Source organism: Toxoplasma gondii, chromosome XII (genome assembly GCF_000006565.2).
Source record: "Toxoplasma gondii ME49 chromosome XII, whole genome shotgun sequence".
NCBI classification, from domain to species: Eukaryota; Apicomplexa; class Conoidasida; order Eucoccidiorida; family Sarcocystidae; genus Toxoplasma; species Toxoplasma gondii.
In genome coordinates, this window is record NC_031480.1 from 3,525,084 (window position 1) to 3,545,167 (window position 20,084).

At 54.9% G+C, this 20,084-nt stretch overlaps 3 protein-coding genes across 3 annotated transcripts; 1 reads left to right on the plus strand and 2 right to left on the minus strand.

Annotated features, from left to right (window-relative positions):
- The first annotated feature begins 151 nt into the window (after window positions 1-151).
- Window positions 152-8,769, plus strand: TGME49_247710 (casein kinase I). Its single transcript, XM_018780837.1, has 5 exons — window positions 152-3,176; window positions 3,858-4,006; window positions 4,452-4,671; window positions 5,131-5,371; window positions 6,077-8,769. The coding sequence occupies exons 1-5, from the start codon at window positions 2,906-2,908 to the stop codon at window positions 6,924-6,926; spliced, it is 1,731 nt and encodes a 576-aa protein (XP_018634975.1). The 5' UTR covers window positions 152-2,905; the 3' UTR covers window positions 6,927-8,769.
- TGME49_247720 (hypothetical protein) lies at window positions 7,201-8,945 on the minus strand. The gene has a single exon (XM_002367098.2). It carries the CDS (start codon window positions 7,825-7,827, stop codon window positions 7,219-7,221), a length of 609 nt encoding a protein of 202 aa, XP_002367139.1. The 5' UTR covers window positions 7,828-8,945; the 3' UTR covers window positions 7,201-7,218.
- AP2XII5 (AP2 domain transcription factor AP2XII-5) lies at window positions 8,707-18,718 on the minus strand. Its single transcript, XM_018780838.1, has 3 exons — window positions 17,671-18,718; window positions 14,720-17,007; window positions 8,707-14,236 (listed from the first exon to the last, which is right to left on the minus strand). The coding sequence occupies exons 2-3, from the start codon at window positions 16,980-16,982 to the stop codon at window positions 11,991-11,993; spliced, it is 4,509 nt and encodes a 1,502-aa protein (XP_018634976.1). The 5' UTR covers window positions 16,983-17,007; window positions 17,671-18,718; the 3' UTR covers window positions 8,707-11,990.
- Window positions 18,719-20,084: the final 1,366 nt, after the last annotated feature.

The following is a 20,084-nucleotide window of genomic DNA, read 5'->3' on the forward strand; positions in this document are numbered from 1 at the left end:
TGTGCGACTCTTCCCGTCTCCCATCGGGGGTGTTGAAAAACGTTGTCCGCGTGCTAGCTTCCGCTAGCCAATAGCAGGCAAACGCGTAGGTGCTCCCAGACTGTGACCAGTAGGAAAACGAGCCTGTTGTTGTCGGACGCTTGTCGCGTTTGACGGTGGGTTGTGCGCTTTGGTAGTGGTAGCTGGTGGCGGCTCTCGTGACTGTTTCTTCGATTTGCATATTTCACCTTCCACCGTTCGTCGCGAGTTGGACGCTTCCTGCCGTCGCTTCCCCCCTCCTGCGGGAAAAGTGTCGCCGTCCTTTCGACTGGTGGCTGGGTAAATTCTCGTGGCGTGTCATTTTCGTCGCGTGAAAACAAAGGTTGAGACAAGGAGGCTTCAGAGACGGGATTCTAACCAGCAGTGATCCCGTCTCTTACGTTTTTTCCGCCGTTGCGTTTCACCTGAAACGCCAGGTCGACGGTCTCGCGGCTGGCCTCCGGAATGTCGCTTTTGGCAACGTTTGGCTTTCCGCGGAACCTGAAATCCACTTTTTTCGGGAAAGCGGGCGTTGTGTGGCAAGGCCAAAATGGCGCCAAGCCACTGAGACAGACCAGCCTCTCTCGGGAACGGCGATTGGACGACTGGGGTCTTGTTTCTCTCGTTCATGTTGCTTACCTTTGTTGCCGTGTCCCGACGCCCAGATTGTCGTGATCGCAAAAGTCCTCACTCCTTATGCAGCTGCCGGGGAGCTTCAACTGATTCAACTGCAGCTCGGAATTTGGGTGTACATACACCCAGCGTCTTTCGTTGGTGATCTCCATGAACGCGAACGCAGCCTGATTCCCGTGAACTGGACCGTCACTTTCGACTTCACTTCCCCGGTGTCTCACCGGCTGTAAGTTCCGTCTCGCTTTTCCCTCTTTTGTTGCGGGGAGTGGCTGGAGGATTTTCCCCGCCGGTCTGTTTTCGTTTTTGCGGACGGGCAACGTGGAGTCGCGCCAGCTCCTACCTTCTTTGCTCAGAGGTGCATCTGCACCTTCCTAGGTTTCCTCAACGACGTCGAGGCTGCCGAAGAAGCGCGTGAGTTCGGAGGGCTGCTTTCCTGCTTCCCCCGAAGCTGTTCTTGCGTTACTCTGGACAACTGCAGCATGCATGCGTCCGCCGAAAAACGCACAGCTCCCCCTTTTCTGCGCTTATCCTACATGCACGCTCGAACCGTAGCCGCGTTTCCCGAGTCCTCTCTTGTCCCTTGCATGCGGGTTCCGTCTCCGCTCACTGCCGCTCCCTTGACGGAATTCGACAGTGAGCGTCCACTCTAGCCGAATCGGACTTTCGTTCACCAGGAGCCTCTGGCACAGAGTGTCTTTGGTTCCTCCCTAACCTGTCACCGATTCCACCGTCAACCGTTCAGTCCGGAACGCACCTGGTGTCCGTGCGGTGTGTTTTCTCGTTTCGCCGCGTCCCTGGCCGTCTCGCTCGTGTCTCATCTGGGCGCGAGTTGGCCCGCAGGCGGGGACAAAGAGCGTCACGCGCGCCTTCCCCTCTGGCATTCCGAGTGAGTGCGACACGGTGAGAGTTTCCAGTCCAGAAAAGTCGGGAGTTGCGCGCTTATCTCCTTGTTCGTCTGCCTTTCGCTTTCTGTCCATTCGGGACGAATCTTCCAAACTCGTCGTTGCTGGTGGGGCGCGTCTGAACCCAAGAGAGGCTCGTCTCGTCTGCTCGTCAACTCCAAGTTTTGTCTGATTGTTCAACCGGTTCTCGCCGCAGATTCCCCTCACTCCTTTTCTGGTTGCTTTGCTTCTCTCCTGTATACGCTCACGCGTCTGTGGTGTCTAGCGCGCCTCGCGCAGGCATTCAAATATACGTGAAGAGCGCAGATGCAGACGTACTCTCTCCGACGTCTGAGCAAGTGCAGGAGTTTTTTCTGTTTCCTCGAGTTCTCGCCTTTCGCCCGCACGCGAAAGAGAAAGGACAGGCTCCGGAGTCTCAATTCGGGCGGCGCGTAAATGTAGCACAAACCTCTGCAGGTTTTTATGCCGACGTAGTCCCCTGGCTACGTTGCTGCCAGGGGCGCCTTTCAAAGCTGTTCTCGGGATTTCGCAGACTCCTTGTAGCTCTTGCGATTCTCTCTTTCTGTGTCGTTCGTCATCGTGGTCTTCAGCACATGTCAGCTTCTTTCTATGGCCGCATCTGCGGGAGCCTGCGTCTCCATCCAGTTCCTCCTCTTTGTTGTCTGCAGAGCGGTCTCTAGGCCTCGTTCTGGGGAGACGCCAATCTGTTGTTCTGTGTTATCCTCCCTCCGTCCTCGCAGAGTCCAAGAGCTCTCCTTGTATATGCAGTGCGTGTCAGCGTTGGCGATTCTCTCCTATTCTTCGTGCTCCTCCTTTCCGGCCTTCTTGCTGGAGCGCTTTTTTGTTTTCGGGAATGCTTGCTGTGTTTCAGCATCGGTTTCGTCCTCTGCTGAAACACTACGTCGTTTTCGATTGTAAGGGGGAAAGCGCGTCGTGGGTTCTGTTTTGAGGACCGGCGAAAACGACCTGTTCGTTTCGACTGCACATCTGTTTCGCTTTCCGGGGCCGTCAGGAGTTTGACTCCAGTTTGCAGAGCGTCTCTTCTTTTGCGCTGAATACCCGCAGCGAACTGTTTGTTTTTCGCGTCTCTCCTCCTCTTCTCAGTCGTTTCGCGAGTCTCGTCTCGCCTGGCCCTTTATCAAACCACCCAGGCGTTCGCCGCTGTTTCTCTCCGGCGAAACAGGCTGTTTCGATTGTCCGGCGTCGTCTGCTTCTCTGTTGTGTGTTCGGTGTCTCCGGCACCCTGGCTCCGCGCCCTGACGTCTCTCTTCCCCCCGTCTGGAGGAGCTCAGCCCCGCTCTCTCTATTGTCGTTCGCTCCGTCTCGTGCTCACTTCCAGCGCCCGGGAGAAGATGGGCGGCGGCGGCCAGGGAATCCCTCGCGCCGCGAATCACCACTGCCACGGCGGGAGCAACGGCAGTGCTCAGACGCCCAGTCCGCCGACGGTCGTGAACAAAGTGTACAGAGTTGGCAGGAAGATTGGTAGCGGTTCGTTTGGGTCGCTGTACGACGGCGTGGATGTCCGCGACGGCCGCGAGGTCGCCATCAAGCTTGAGCTCGCGAGCACCAAGCATCCGCAGCTGATTTACGAAGCGAAAATCATTCGCCTTCTGCAAGGCGGAGGTACGTCGGCGGGAACGAACGCCCAGCAACCGGAAGCCCTGCAGGCAGAAAACACGGTGTGTATGTGTGTAGGGGACTTCAGCGTGTAGACGGGAGCTTCAGCTGGCACTTGCTTCACTTGTTGTACTGGAAAACTCTTCAGGGAAAAAAGTAGATAAACAAATGTCTCATGGGGAGACCATAAGTCGTCGTTTTTGAGAGAGAACAAGCGTGTGTAAGGGAGAACAAGAGGCTCTGACGTAGACCAAGGGAAGGCAGACGAAGGGAGAGAAACAGAAAAGGTCCAGTGTGGGCCAACGGAGGGAACATCGCCTGGACTTCGACGTGGCTGGAACAGTCTCAAAGAAATGGATTGTCTGTTGATCGCATGAGGCCAGAGGCAGTGAACGGAGGTGCCCAGCAAGCCATTTTGGAGCCTCCAAAAGCATTTGACCAGAGTAGAGAACTCGCTCAGGTGCGGAGACACCGCAGCCTTCAGACGTGGAAAGAGAAGTCGAGAACGGACGAAACATGCCCGAGACGACGCCCCGAGACGCGACAGACAAGGCGAAAACAGAGGGACGAAGAGGGACGCTGTAAGATCGAGAAGAGGCGGTAAGGGCTGGTGAGGGATCCCGTGGCAGAGAGAGGTCCGAGGCGGTCAGACACCTTCCCATTTTTGCCCTGATTTTCTTGTCTCAGTTGGCGTTCCGGTCTGCTATCACTACGGCGACGAGGGGGAGTGGCATGTCATGGTCATCGATCGTCTGGGTCACTCTCTGGAAGACTTGTTCAACCTCTGCAAGCGGAACTTCTCTGTGGAGACGGTGCTTCATCTCGGCATTCAAATGGTACGGTCAAGTTTGGCTCTTTGGGTTTCTCGACCTGGTGCAGTTCTTGTGTTCTTGTGTCCTTCCTTCCACTTCTTGCGGGGGATCCACTCATTTCCTCTGTGAGTCTGTAGCTGCATGCGGATGGGACCGTGCAAGACTGAACTTGCGAGAGGTGAAAATGGGGTCCCAGGGGCTGCACATTTGTGAGTCCAGTTTGTAGTTCTTCGGTGTGCCGAACATGCATGTTTATCCGCGCGTTAAAGCCAAGATTTTCGCGAATTTCTCGAAATGACACGCGCTGTACATTCACCCCCCAACGGGTGCTTGTTTGCGTGGTTCTCCGAGCGCCTTCACACGGCGACTGGGCATCTCTAGGTGAAGAACAGGAGGGCAGAGCCGCTAGCGTGGAGCTCCGCGTTTCTCTCCAAGACGGCCTTGGCGGTGTTTCGTCTGTTTTTCGCAGCTAGACAGAATCGAATACATCCACAAGCACCACTGCATCCATCGAGATATCAAGCCGGATAACTTTCTCGTTGGCCGGGGTGAAAACGCAAATGTCGTTTATCTCATCGACTTCGGACTTGCGAAGAAGTTCCGTGACCACAGCGGCAGACACATCGTCTACAAAGAAGGGAAAAACCTCACTGGAACTGCTCGATATGCTTCACTGGCAACTCATCTCGGTACGCATGCATGCATACATGCATATTCACATGCGTATATACATGCACACATACCCCTGTACATGCTTGCACATATAGAGATGCGTATCCACAAACTTGTGTGCATATGTACGTACATATATATATATATATATATATATATATAAATATAAATATATATATGTATATATATACGTAAACAGGGATGCATGCGGGCAGAAATCTGAAAGGGAAAGTGGAGGTTCCTGCGCCTCCCTGCATGTGTTGTTGTCGGACGCGACAGTCCCATTTCGTCGGTTCTTTGGCAGGCTCTTCAGGCATGTTGAGCTCCGTCGCAAGCATGTGTCCCACATACTCCAAATATACGTACATATATATATATATATATACATACACATATATATATATATATATATATACATATATATATGCAGATATATATGTAGTGCATGAGTGTATCTGTTGTCTGTTCTCCGTTAGGCATAGAGCAAGCGCGTCGAGATGATCTGGAGGGGTTGGGGTACGTCCTCATTTATTTTCTTCGAGGTTCTTTGCCATGGCAAGGCCTGAAAGCGACTTCGAAGCGCGACAAGTACAGCAAGATTACACACACAAAAATGAATGTGGATATCAACGCACTGTGTGAGGGCCTTCCCTCGTGCTTCTCAGAGTTTCTCTCGTACTGTCGAGCGCTCCAGTTCACAGACGCCCCCAACTGCAGGTGAGAATGCAACGAAACGACATACTTGCCAAACGGTCTCTTCTGAATAATCTTTTTTTTGCTTGCCAAACGGTCTCTTTTGAATAATCTTTTTTTCTTCCCCAAAAGTTATATTTGTGTCCATCTCTATCGGCCTGTCCCGTTATCTGTCCAAAATTTTTTATATATAAAGATGTGTTCATTTATCTCTGTCCATCTCTCTGTCTTTACATATATCTATGTTTATCTCTATCCCTCTCTATCTAAATCTGCCTATCTCTCAATCTATTTCACGTCTATATATATACATATTTATATGTTTCTTTGTTTCTATCCATGTATCTGTATCAGTCTCTCTGCCTGTGTTTCTTTCTGTTTGTCTTTATCTCTTTCTGTGTATATCACTGTGCAGCAGCAGGTGTCTTTGAGTGCGGTGCAGATTCATCTAAGACGGATGCTTGCAGCCCTGAGGGAAAGGCGCTTGCGTTTTCTGTGTTTGTTTCGCGTGACTCGTTTCGTGGCGCTTCTCGAGGTCTTTGTCGTTGTGGCCGAGTGATGCATCCACTCTTCTTTTTCTAGAAGACGCACATGCGACTGCGTGGATCTGTAGCCTCCTTGGACGCCAGTGTGGCTTCAGTTTGTGACAGCGAGAATAGACGCTCCCCATGTCGCAGTTTTCTTACTTCTTTCTCCAGTTGCTCTGCTGTCTCGTTGTGTCTGTGGCAGATACCTGCGGCGCCTGTTGACAGACGCTCTGGCCGAACGTCGCTCACGCAAATTTGCGTTTGATTGGGCACCGCTGTTGCCTGCATGCTGCTGCTGCATTTGTCGTCCAGCGGCTGCGCCCGCTGCTCTGTCTCCGTCTCTGCCCCATCCAGGCATCTCCGCTTCGCCCCACATTTTGCTACCTCAGCAGGCGTCTCACCTGGTGCTCCACGGGGCGTACGGGCCCGTGGTGTCTCCGCGGAGGGGTCAGGCTGTCCCCGTGTCTCTGGCCGCGCGGGCTGGGGCTCCAGCCGGGGGCCGGTGCGGGGCCGTTGTGGGCCCGGAGGAGCGTGTCTTCTTGGGGCTCGGGGACGAGAGGCCTCGCGGGTCTCCGGGCGCTGTGCCGTGTGGGAAGAAGGAGGGAAATGGGTGCGTCGCGGACGAGGAGAAACTCGGCCAAAAAGAGCGTGGAGACCTGGGGGGCCTGCGCTACAATGTTGGCAAACAAGGGGGAGGCGTGCCGCCTCAAGCTGGCGTGACGCCGTGCTTCAGCGGGCCTCTTTGTGCCTCGCAGGCCTTGCTGGTCTCTTCCCTCCCGCTGCTCAGGGCCTCACAGGCTGCCGGCGGGATGGCGACGCCTGCCGGGACCCACGCGCCCGCGCGCTTGTCTCCGGGCCTGGGCCCTGGGCCCGTGGTCGTCGGGGTCGCCCAGTCCCTGGGGCTCGACTTGGCGGTCGCGGCGGCCAAGGTCGGAGGCGCCGTGGACCTCGTTGCATGCGCTCCGGCGGGAGTCGCGCCCCTTGGAGACGACCGAGTCGGGCGGGCCTTTTTCGAGACACAGAAATCCCACTTTCACGCGGTGCTCCATTAGAGGGGAGACAGTGCGCGCGAAAGTCACCGGAACACAAACCTGTGCACACAAGCGCATGTGAAGACACACACACTGGCCTCTTTTCAAATTGCGCGGGTCTGTTCGGAAAGAGATGCATTTCTTTTATTAGAAGTATCTATGTATAAATGTATGTATATAAATTTATGGGCGCGTACGTATGTTACTAGGATGTTCTATGCGTCTTTTGATGCATACAGCAAAGCCTTTGTGGCGGCCTTGCAGGCGGGCGAAGCCGTCGCCGAGGCCGATCGTAGGGGACTTCGGAGGGTCCTCACAGTTTGCAGGGACAGTCGCTCGTCGTGCGTGGCACAGTCGTGAGAGTCAAAGTCGCACGAGAGAAACTTTTGGTGCTTAGCATGTCTGCGGTCGGCGCTCTTGGCCTCGCCAGCCGCCCGACTGGGGCGCAAACCACCTGCCGACTGGCTTTGCACACGCTGTGAAACGCGCGCAAAGTTTGTACAGAGAACACCAGTTGAGGCGGGGGTGGACACTGTTTTGGCGCATAGAGGACGGCAGACAATGCCAAGGCAGTCGAGGTGCCAATGTCAGTCGAGAAAGAATGCAAGTGGCAAGGAAGAGTAGAGAAGGCGGAGTTTCGAAAATCGAACTTCGAATGTCGTGGAGGGAAAGTGAAGGAGACGTGGAGGTTGTTGGTTCTCGTCAAACGGCGAGAGCCACACGCAGACGCCAGAGAAGAAGAGGCTGAAAAGCGAGCTAAAATGGAGAAGAAGGGAGAATAGAGTGAAGGAGAGGAGCAGAAGTAGAGCGCGTACGCCTCGTTGTCGCTGTTATGAACCGTTGGACTTTGAGAATTCTTAGACATTCGCGTTCTCGTTGGTTCTCTGTTTCGTCCTCTGTTGTCGACTTGGTTTTGAGCCATTTCCTCTCCAGTGTTTTTCCCTTTCGTCTGTCGTTTTCTTTTTGTGAGGGAAGCAAAGTTCCGCAAGGAACCACGAGGAGGCAGTGTGTGCCAGCTAAGACCGAAGTGGACAAGACAGAGTGGGTGAACGGTGGAGAGGTCGTTCTTTTTGCCGCGTTTTTGTTTTCTAGACCCTTTACATCTCGGGGCTCTTCAAAGTGTCCCCCACTCGCTCCTCTCCGTGGTATGCGGGGAGCGCTCAAAGCTTGACGAGTTCGTGTGACCCTTCTTTCCTGCCCTCCTCTACACACTTTGATGGTTAATTGCTTTGCTTTCAACCGTCGCTGTTGCTTCTGCCCTTCTGCGAGTCTTTTGTGTTTGTCCAATTCGGTGCCCCCTCTCTCGAGTTCCCTCTGCTAGACGTTTGTCTTCTTTCGAGAAAGAGGAAGCGAGAAGGGAACCGAGCGTGCCAAGCGGGAAAGAAAGCCGGGACGACCGCGAGGCAGAAAGAAAGAGAAACGGGAGACAGTGCAGCGGCAGAAAGGCGAGTGAGGGAAAATGACAAGGCAGAAAAAACGACAAAGAGAGTCGGGGAAAAGGGGGATATGAAAGACATGGGGACAGGTCGCTGTGGCAAGGAGGGACGCTTTTTGCAGTCTGTTTTCATTTGAGCAATTGTGCCGAGATTCCGTGAACAACCAATAGTTGGTGTATCACGGAGTCGCAGGTGGACACTTTCCTTCAAGGTCATAGTTTCTCGTGCGACAGTTTGAAATTTTTTCTTCTGCTATCCAGCCAAAGATTCTTCCGATTGCGTTTCGCCTGTTGAGACTGAAAAGCTTGGTCTGCACGCTGAATCTGTCTACGCTGCCTTACAGCCTTCTAGGTCCTCACGCAAGCCACCTGCAATTCTTTGAGAAACCAAAGTCATAAGAGGACTCAGCTTAGAGCACACCGGTAACACACGAGGAGTGCCCGGAATAGACGCCTAGATACACTGGGTGTTCTTGAAACCGTGTTAACACAGTAGAACTCAGATCCGGTAAAGAAGGATTTGCAAGATTCGAACCAGTAGCTCAACTCGAAGTCTATAATCCCCGTGGAACGCTAATAAACACTCAGAGACAACTTCTCCCCGAAAAAAGGTGGTATTCTGGAAGACACGAGGACTTCTTGTGACAGGATGTGCTCATGTAGCGAACATGGCCTCGAAAGAGAAGACAAAGGACAGCACACCTCGGTGACTGTCAGTAAGAACCTCCGTCATGTTACCTGAGACAAGAGTGCCGAGAAGCAAACTTGTCTCTTTTTGGCACAGTTGAGCGGTGTGAAGCAGCCCAAATCAGTTTGTTGAAGAGCTTGTTTCACAGAATCGCCGGAAATCTTGCCCCGGCAAAGCTGCGCATGCTAACGCACTCTGGTTTTTTAACAACCGTAATTTTCCACGTCCGGAGCAATCAAATGTGCGTTTTCCAGTCAGATTCCTAAATGGGCATTGCCTTCGCATGCTGATTTGGGTTTCTAGAACCGTTCGAGTGTTCGAAGAATATTTGGTTCCCGGTTCTGTTGGTCTAACAGCCAGCTAGGCATTGCTTTCTTCAATACAAATTCCTCGTTTGACGTGACGGCACAGAATGAAAACCATTTACCAGTGCTCAGTTTCGCCTACGGCAAAGAAAGGTTGCTTATGGGAAAACAAAGAACAAAACCAAGAATACTGCGCATGGAACTGGTGATCTATCACGTGAAAAAGCTCGGGGCTGCTGTCCATCGGAGTGTGCGCTCTACGGAAAGCGACGCCCTCAAAAACGCCAAAAAGAAAACTCCCACGAACACGAGGAAAACTGGAGCGACACACATTCTCACTGTCTCTCTTTATTTTGCTTCTTTTTATAATGACATCAAGAAATAAGTCTTCGAACTTCCGGTCCCGCTGTGCTAACTTGCATCGTTGCCACGCACGCAAAACGGCACGTTTACAAAAAGCATCTAAGTGTCCCTTTTTAGCACCAACGGTGCTCTGCCCGGACTCCCCGAGAATCAGTAAACCCAAGTATCTGAACGCGTTAGCTTGTGACTCAGAAAACGAGTGCTAAAATATTTCACCTCCCCCAGAGACTCCGAAGAGCCGTCTAAATCCGCTGCGACATGGAATGTCACAAAAACGCCGCTGCGATTCAAAACAATTCCACCTCCAGAGGAACCATCCACCTTGTGCGCCTCTCTGCCTGTCCCCAATCACACAAATCCTCTACCTCTGCGTATTTTCGCCTGGGCATCAAACCCAAACAGGACGCACTCGAACGCGCAAAAAAGCGGCCGCGTCTTTTCGTCATCGGACCTAACCACACGAGAGAAAAAAAGGACTAAAAGTGGAAAAAGAGACTGGCACCGGACACTACAGTGTCACGCTTCGTGCTTCACATACACACACACAGGCATTCGTCGCTCCTCGAGTCTAAAGAAAAAACTTGTTGCCAAAAGTTAAAAAACGACGGCATTCCGCCGCGCGATCCCAACCTTCGTGGTTTGCCGTGTTGTTCAGGAAACCATCAAAAACACGGCAAAGCGCGCAGCAGTTGGCTAGTGAAATGCCAAAATGGAAACATGGGAACGCCATATGACCGGAAAAAGAAAAACTTCTGATGGCACCAGTCGCCCGAAAAGGCGCAGATATTTTCCTTTTGTCGCAGGAAGTAAACGCAGAAGGTCCCTCCACCGTTAACCTCCGAACCTGTCCATGTTTAACTACTGTTCTTACACGGAGTCAAAACAAACATGCAAAGTGAGAAGGGTGCGTTAGCAACACACACTCAAGCCGCGTGCTAACCATTCAAAGCCCCTTGTTTTTCTCGCGAAATTCCTCTGAGGGGAGATCCAGTTCCATGGCGCCAGAGAGAAAAATGCGTAACGTTGTCGAAAGATAGACTGCCGACGGTGAAAGGTGATGTGACAAGTAACGCACTCCCCCCCTCCCCCCCGAGCTCTGCAGCCAGGGCATAACATGTTAGCTCATTCTTGCGAACTGTCCCCGACATCCTGACACATTCGAACGTCAACGGAGCTGCGTGTATTTTTTGCTTCTCCTATCATGTCGCCAAAGTGGACGAAGACCACGAATGCAAGAAGCAAGCTCCAGCTCGCAGTATATACTCCTCAGAAAGCGATGTGTTAAACACAAAATGTATTTCCGCTCGACAAGCAAGTAGCCGTGTGTGCATTTCGAGTGTAACTTATGTGAAATAAGTGCTGCACATCTGAGGTCTACCCCTCCCTCCATTTTCCAAGAAGCATCGACACAACGAACGCTGCCCCCAAGACAGAAACACCCTCTTTCCGCTTCTCCTTGCGGCCTCAGAGCATCGAGGCGCTGAGACATTCACAAACAAGAGAAGCGAGATCCAAAGGTCTGCCCGCGAAAGAAAACTTCTCTCCCTGACTTCGCGGAGCGTCTACACGCGATGTCCACGCAGGACTCGCTTGCAATGGTAGGCTTTCGTCCACACAAGAGGTGCCGCGTCGTCGCAGTTGGAGCGGAAGAAAATGTGCATTCTTTCTCATGTTTCTGTGTTCGCAGAAAGAAGACTTCTGGAAAACGGGAACCTCCGAGAAAGGTCACACCACCTTCCGAATTTGTGTCCTCATCTACGCTGGCAAAAGCCGCCTTTGAACCTGCCACAGAACCCGGTGCAGCATGATTTTAACTCTTCCTCCTGTTTCCACCGCCTCTTTCTCTGCGAAGCCTCAATCGAATGCCGGCCTTTGAAAAACCATGTATTTCATCACGACTGTGAGAGGTCTCTCGAATCATCCCTCTCTTTCGACCCACACCAAACCGCCCGCGCCCCGTACCACCCTGCATGCCTCGCCTCTTCCTTTGCGCATGTGCGTCTCGACCGAGGTCCCAGAAGAAACCGCTCACAGTATGTCGCCTCTCCCTGTTGTCTCTCCTGGCCTCGAGTTCCCTCACTCAGCTCCAGCGGACATTCCAGCCGATACGCAAGCAGTCAAATTCCTCTTGCATGTGCCGCTGCTTTGCTCCCGGCGTTACTCACGATTTGACTCCTGGATTCGACTTTGCATTGCTTTGTTTCCTGAATTTGGGGATTCGCCTCAGCCAACTGGCCCGCGTCGAACAGAAACTCGAGCCTATCAAAGCTCCCTTTCCACGTGAATCACTTTTGTCACTTCGGAAACCCAGCGTCCTCGGAGTCGAGCATGAGTTCGTCCGCGAGAGCCTTCGCTTCTCCTGCCACCCCGAGGCTCACTCCGCGGCCGGCGACTCTGCCTCGAGGTCTGTCTTCTTCTCTTGTCCTTCCCTCTGCGAGTTTGCGGAAGTAGTTTGGGAAGTACGTGTGAACGGCGGCTCTTGCATGCATGTCGAGGGCGCTGAAGAGAATGCGCTGGGCAGGCACTTCGATCTCGTGCGGGAGTTGGTTGAGGAGCAGGAGACACTCAAAGAGGTGGAGGTAGGGTAAAATCATCTCTTTCCGCCCCGCATCTTGTACGTGGAAAATGTGCTGCTGGACCATCCGGCGTCTTTCCTCTTGTTCCGCGACGGTCGAGAAGCACAGCGCGAGACAGGCGTCTCTGAGGTCCGTGAGACAAATTGAAATCGCGTTCTTCGTCAGGGCCAGGCCGCCAAGAGGCGCGAACGCGTCGTCGTCGTCTTCGTCGAAAAGCGAAGCGGAAAAGGCCCCGACGCCTTTCTGGGAAGCATGTCTCCCCTCCACGCGACGACTTGCCAATCCATTCGAGAAGGAGCCGTACGAATCGGCCCCAGCCCCGTGACTCAAAGATCCGTACCCCCGCGAAAACGTCTCCCCGCCTCTCTCGTAGCGGCTGCTGGTCCCCAAAGAACTCGACACATGTGCGCTCCCATAGTAGCTCGACCCTCGCGTGACCACGCTATGCGAGCCGCCGAAACTGGCTCCGGCCGAGCCGTACGCCGACAGAGAGTCACGAAAAGGCGCGCCTTCCCTGCCCCCAACAGTCGAGAACGCTCCCTCTTCTTCACGCTCTCTGCACCTCCCCGATCTCATCTCTCGATACCCTTCCTCGCCCTCGTCCTGGATCCGACCTGCGGACCGCGGTCGTCCCCTCTCGGCGTCTCCTGGACCTCCAGGGCGCCCTGCAGGCCCGGGAGCGCCGCTTCGGCGGGGACGGCCCCTGTAGAACGCCCTGAAGTCTTCCTCATCTTCCTCCTGAAGAGAGCCGTCGTTCTTCAGAGCTTCCACCGCGAGAAGATGCGCCTCTCTCACCCCGCGTCGCACAACTGAAAACGCCCGCCGGTGGCTCTGGAGCTTGACCCGGAAACACTTGGAGACAGCGTCGTACTGCATCCCGGCGTAGAGCGGCAGCTGCGCCGCCTCGCGCGCCCAACTGTCTCCAGGTCCCGCCGAGGCCGCGCCCGAAGAGCCCCAGGGTCGCCGACTGCGGAGCAGCGGTGATGGAGCCGAAGGCCCCGCCACACTCCCGCCGTGGGAGGCCCCGGGAGAGGAGGCGTGGCGAAGGTAGGACCCGTTGTGGGGCGAGCGAGAAGAGAGACGGTCCGAGGTGGCGTGAGCCGCGGACAGCATGCCTCTGGTGAACATCTTGTCTCCAGGGGACGAGGTCGGAACCGGGCGCCGGCGGAGATTGGAGCCCGTGGTCCACGAGGTCGGAGTCTCGGCGGAGTCGGTTTCTTGGTTCAGCGTGTCGGCGCTGTGTATTGCAATCGCTTTACATATCTTTTGGCTCTCACCCGTCCCGAGAGCGTCCCCCTCTTGTTCGTCCTTCTTCAGTTCTCCAGCTTCATCCTCATCTTGAATCTCTGCCTCGTCCGTTCTGCTCTTCTTCTCCCTCGGCTCCAAACCGTTTCGCTCTTCTCTGTCGATGTCTTCCTTCACCCGATACAGGTCCACACTCTCTCCCGCGTCGCTGTCTTGCCCGAGCTTCCGCTTCCGCACGCGCCCCTCGTCCAATACGTCTCTCTCTTCTTCGCCACTCAGCGTTCCACCCTCGGCGCCGGACTCCGGATGCAGGCCTTCCTGACGCCCCTCTTCTTCTTCCTTGAACTCTTCTTCGCCGTCCTCCTGGTCGCACTCTCTCTCCTCCCACCGACTCACCTTCCCCCCCCTCCCGCCTCTCCCGCGACCCCCGGGACGGAAGCAGCTGACTCGCGTGTATCCACCTCGCCCTCTGCCCCCGAAGCCTCGCTCTAGAGGTGACACACTGCGGTAGGAAGAGAACGCCTTGAGGCTGCGCTGGGCCTCCTGCCGCTCCGCCTCCTGAGCCTCCTGCAGCCGCGCCTCAGCCAAAAAGGCACAAGCCAGACGGTAGGACCGCATCATCCCTCCATGCTTATTCGGCGTGTACGTCTTGTAACGCTTAACGCCGTCGCGCGAGTAGGCGGCAAACCACCGGTTGTTACCCCGAGACCACCACAAGCCTGAGACACAAGAAGGAAAGAAGAGAAACCGCAGACGAGGTGGATCTCTTACCAAAGACGAGTCCTCCTCCTCCACGCCCAGCAACATACAAAGCCTCTGTTCTTCGGGAATACAGATTGCGAAAGAACACACACACTTGGGCATCTGCGACGTTTCCAAGTCAACCAGACATGCACGGCTGCCTGCATGTCGAGTTGACTTGTATATCTCCTGAGTCGGCCACTGACTTTTGAAGGTGGTTTGTGGAAACCGAGAGACCTGATTTTACTCGAGGTGAAGTACAAAGCGTAGCTTCTGGTGTTCTCGGATTTATTGGAAAGAAAGACGCAAAGGGAACTCTTCCACAATACGAAGGAGTGGACGCAACATCCAACTACACACCGTGACACGCCAGAGATCCCAGACTGCCCTGATGATCTCTTAGTCGCGCATGGTGTTCGACTGCATCTCTTTCTGTATCACCTGAACTGTGCCTTTTTTACCTCGAGGCCACGGCTGTAGGCGGTCGGCGAAGGCGGCATTCTCCTCTGTGCTTCCTCCAGTGAGTTCTTCTTCTTCATCGAGCCCGCCATCTTCTCTGTCTCCGTCTCGACTCGCTCCGAGTTGCCTTCTGGACCACGCTCGCGTTCCGCTGCCTTTCTCCCCGTAGTACCCGTCGTCTTTTTCTTCTTCCTCTTTGATGCGCTCCTTCATCCCCGCGGCGCCTCGGCCTCGTCCTCGCCCCCCTCCACGGCCTCGGCTGCCCCTACTGTAGCCCCAGCCGCGACCGGCGCTGCGTGGCGAGGCGTCAAGAGTCAGCGCGTCATCGTCTTTCTTCTCTCCGTCGTCGTCTCCCTCGTTCCGTGCTCGGCGCAGGCGTCCCTCGTCTTCCTCGTCCCAGTTGCGGTCGTCTCCTCCGATACCTTCTCGCAGCGTGCTCCCTCGCGTGTGATAGATGCTCGTGTTCCCCGTCCTCCCGCCACGAGAAGACAGAGGCGAAGCCTTCCCCCGCAGGCGACTTCGTCGCCTTGTTCCCCAGCCCCCTCTTGTCGCCCTCGAAGGTCCATAGCCGTCGTCTTCCCCTCTCGCCGTCCCACTTGCCTCGTCCTCGTCGTACTCGTCCTCCTCTTCTGGGTCTTCTCTGTCTCCGGCATCCGAATTCCGGAGCGGTCCACGCTTTCTCTCCTGCACTTCTTCTTTCTCTTCGAATCCCTCGTCTTCGTCTTCTTCCTCTCGCCCCTTTCGGGCTCCGCTGCGCCCGACCCCCCAGGCCCCCAGACGCCCCCGCTCCCCGCCTCGGCTTCTGCCGTACGCAGAGCCCTGAGAGAAGTGGCCGTACGAACTCCCGCGGCCGTCGAATTCGTCGCTTCCTTCGTCTTCTTCTTCAACTCCGTGAGAGCCTTCAAAGTCTTCGTCTTCCAGAGGGCGGCGTCGCCACACGCCTCGCGTTCTCCCGTTCCAGGTTCCCGGGCCTGCGCCTTCGACCCCGAGTTTCTCTGCCCTCCAGCGTCTCTCTCCACCTCCAGACCCAGTCACTGAGCTGCCACACAACAGACTGGTCTTCTCTGAGCGTTCGCGAGCGCGATCCAAACTCGGAGATCCGTCTCCGCCAACCAAGTGTCTCCGCGGTCGCCCCTCCTCCTCGTCGCCGACCCCGTCCCCCGACGCGGTTGCAGCAGCTGCAGCTGCCGCAGCTGCGGCGGCCGCCGCCTTCCCCTGATTTCGCAAACACGCGAGGCGGTGGTTTACCGCCATTCTGCGAGCGCCATCGAAGCCGTACTTGTAGACCGGAAAGTACTTGTTCATCGTCCGGCCATTGATGCTGATGCCAGCGAGCCACCGACACTGGGTTTTATCGAAGCGGACGCCAACCACCTTGGGACACCGCTCCAGCTTCGCGTTGTACGATGACGGAGACAGCGAGCGCGAGTGACTCCCCAGATCCTCCTCGTCAGGCGGGGGAGTCCCCGTCCGGGTCGTCTGGGGACAAGTGCCTGGAGACGCGAGCAGGGAGGGCTCGTCTTCCACGTCTTCGCTGGCCTCTTGGCCCGCGTGCGGGGTCTCGAAGACCCGAGCGTCCCCCGACGTCGGCGGCGCCGGCTCGGGAGACGGAGACTCCTTCGCTTCCTCCAGTGGCTCGCCACACGTTTCGTCCAGTTGCTCGACTTCGTCTGCCACAGAAGGCGCCTGAGAGAGGGACGGCGGCGAAGAGCCATGGCGGGGACCAACAGCGAAGAGCCTGTGATGGTCAGGCAGTTGAGAAGACCCGCGCGGCAGCCTGGACGCGACGGCGCCGCTCTCTTGAGGCGCACATGCTGCAGCACAAGGAGGCGTTTTCACAGTTCTCGGCTCACGTGGACCTGCGGACCGGAGAACAGACGAACAACATGTTCCAGCCTCTGGAATAGAGAGGGAAGGGGCCGGAGAGAGAAGAAGCCTTTCGTCCTTGGAAGGCGCGTGCGTGGGAGAGAGGGGAACATGCGACAACAGGACCGCGTCGGCAGACAACCCCTGCAAGTATGAAGAACCAGAACTCTCGGGACTTGCGGCGGCGACCGACCCGTGATCCTCTTCCGACACATTCTTCTTGGCAAGGTCGGACCCTCCGGGGTCTCCCGATAAATGGTGGGACGACAACGAGAATGAGTCGGAATCTGGCTCGGAAGCGCACGAGGACGGGGGCGGAGACGCGGCACTGGGGAACTTGCTGCCGCCGTCCAGTGTACTGACAGGTGTTCCGGTGCGAGTGGCCGCTTCATCCGTCATTTTTGTTTTAGTTTTCAAGTCTGACCTGAACCCAAAACGCACAACACGCAACTGCTGTGGAGTACTTTTCTTTGTTAACCGCCTTCGAGGGAGGTGCCTAAACTGGATGTGCCGTTCCCCCACATCAGGGCAGACACCACAACATGTACACAGCGTTCGACAGCTAGCAAGAAGGCTAAGGTCCGGGCACCGCTGTGACCCGGAGACAGGAAGCAACGTCGTGGGCAGAAAGAAGCAAATCCACATTTGTATGTTCACACAACTCAACACAGCGGTCGACCAACGGTGTGCTCTGCAATGTAACACACGAGAAGGGGCTCGTCCGGAAGAAGGCCCGTCAGGCGTCGACCCTTGACCGACAGACACGGACATCTCTGATGAATCTAGGTTTAGTTTCTGAGATTCGAGCTTTAAATACCCGAATGTTCATTCGTCCACAGTTCATGACTCGAAATGTAGTCTGCGGATGGGTGATTATTTGAGTGTGCATTTCGCACATGGCAAGTGACGAACACAGGTAAAGAACCCCACCTGATTCACGGAGCAAGGTTACGACGGTCGAACAGACCGGGGAAAGTAGCGAAATGTTCAAGATCAAGCTAAACAAATGCTCGTTCGGCCTAGACAGCAGCCGACTGTTTTCAGCCAGGGGGGTCCCGATTTCGACAGTTTGGAGCAGGGAACTTACCCAAGACACCACGCGTCGTATCGTTTCTCCTCTGGGTCAAGACTTCGCCCTCGGAAGGAGGGCAACCTTAGAAGAAGCGTCAGTTATGAAAGAATGAGTGAGAGTGTCACACAACTGGATGCTAAGTGCTGGACAATCCCTTTACGCGAAGAGTGTCGCCGTTCGTTGGACCTGGCCAGGCTGTTAAGGGGGGGGCCGTGGCGCCAACAGGAGGAAGAATGGGACTCTTTATCCCCGCTTGCGAAAGCGTCTTGTTCGTAGATTCGGCTCTGCGCCAAATTCTTTTCAGTGGCCGGTCGTGTTCAGAGCTCCCGTTGTTCAGAGGGGCTTCCGCGCCTCTGTGCAGTTGGCCAACGAACAGGTTTCCCCAGCGACGACCTTAGTTTCCATACGAGAAAAAAAGCAACGGAGGTTGAGGTCGTCGAGCCTTTCGTCACTGTTGTGGGTAATCGAAGCCCAGAAAGTTCAACGAGGAGTGCTGGGTCGCTGGAAAGGGGTAGGCGAACGCTGACTCGAAATCCAAAAATTGAACCGCGGACCTACGCGTTCTGGAACTTTTTTTCAGTCGGTCACATAGATCGCAGTCCAGTCTACATGTCGGAAGAGAGGTACGGTCGGGAATTCATGCACGTTTGACCCCGCAGAAGGTCGGTCCGTTCGTTCGGGAGACAAGCCAGCGTGGAAAAACGCGGTAAACGTGTGAAGTAGCAGTCGGCGGTTTGTTGTTCCACGGCGGCCAGACAACGCCGCCGTCCAGTGTCCTTCACGAAAAACGGCTGATCACGGGAGCTAGACAGATTTCAAGGGCCTTTTTAGAAAAATAAGCAGATATTCGAGCCAACTCAGCGAATTACATGGAAACAAGTAAGAATCAAAAGCAGAGAACACGGATTTAGAGCAGCAACCGCGCACGTAGTGTGGAGGGGACGAGCCAAACTGAACTGTATGTACACGATATTTGTCACCACCGCTCCGAGTCGAACGGATTCTATTTGTAATTTTTGCGGCGGCAAAAGAGTCTCGACTGCAAAGTTCCGAGCCATCCGCGAAAACCGCTGCGAAAATGCTCCTTAGAAAAAGAGAGGCTCTCGATTTACCGCCAAAGCCCGCCAAGATCTAATCAGAAACAATCAGCCCCCCTCCCGCTGGGAAACACGCCAGCGACAAGAAGTTGCGCTCACCACGTCACCACATCCATTCACCAAAGAGGCGACTGGTAGTAGTGTTGCTGGCGTGAGCGTGCGCGAGTGCCACAACAGACTTGGTTCAAGACGACAAATGCCGATTCGGAATGGTCTTTTTAAATGCCCGTTCCAAAGTTTTGTTTCACAGCAATTGAAGACCGGCGCAAACCGCCTCGCCGCCAAGAATACGGGATCCGCTCAACAGGAAACCCCCATGGCGACGGCAACCTACGGACGGACGAAAGTGACGACACAAGCCCAGGTCTCTCGTACCAACGAAGAGTGGAACCTAGGCGCCACATTTCGAAAATCTACGTGTCTGAACAGAAGAGTCTAAGTCGGCTCGTTTTGCCAGACAACCTTCGCGCAGCAAGGAAAAGAACGGAGAAGATTTGTGGCGGCCCTTGTCGGTCTTCCTCGATCTGTTTTGTCTTGTCCTGGGCTGCTAAGCGGCGAGCAGCGGACTCTTGTAAATCGTCGGTGCAGTTGACAATTCAGACAATTTAGACACACAGGCTCTAGGTGGCTGCTGTTAAACCGTAGTCAGACGCCAGTGGCCATCACTCACAATTGTAAAGTCCTCAAAGTCGGTTCTTCTCGGTTACCGTAAAAGAAAAAAGGCTCGCGCGCACGGGTAGCCGGATTGGAAGTAGTCAATCAGCTTCATGTGTCTGCCAAGAAAGAGTCTTGCCTCTACGGACGTCCCGGTAAATCTTCTTTCTTCCATGGCAATCTGCTTTTGAATCCATGCCCACGGATCCAAAATTATATCGGTGTATTTGGTGACTGCTGCTTGATCAATCCAGCAGCAACGGGGCTGTTCCATTTCAGTGAGGTGTTTGCCACGACTCGTACGACTGAATTTTTTGCTTCCGTCTTCTCTACATGGAGCAGGCCAAACACTTGTTGAATCTTCAGCCCCGGGATGACTCCAGTGCGATGCTCTAGTAGGAGGGAGGGACAATTTCAACAGCACGGGCCGATTTCAACCATGATACGATTGGTGGATGTCCACGCTAGCACACGCGCCAAGAGCGTTTCCGTTCTCATAGTGAAGGTCGTGGCATCCATTTGTTCCTTTCTCTGTTCAAAATGGTACGGTATCGTGGGTGTCAGAAACTCGGCGTCTGTCTTCTATCAGTTACACGACGTTGCTGACGGGCTCACTGTGACGCCCGTTTGAAACGGAAATAGCAGAGTTCCGTTCTGCACCAGCATCCTAGAGAGGAA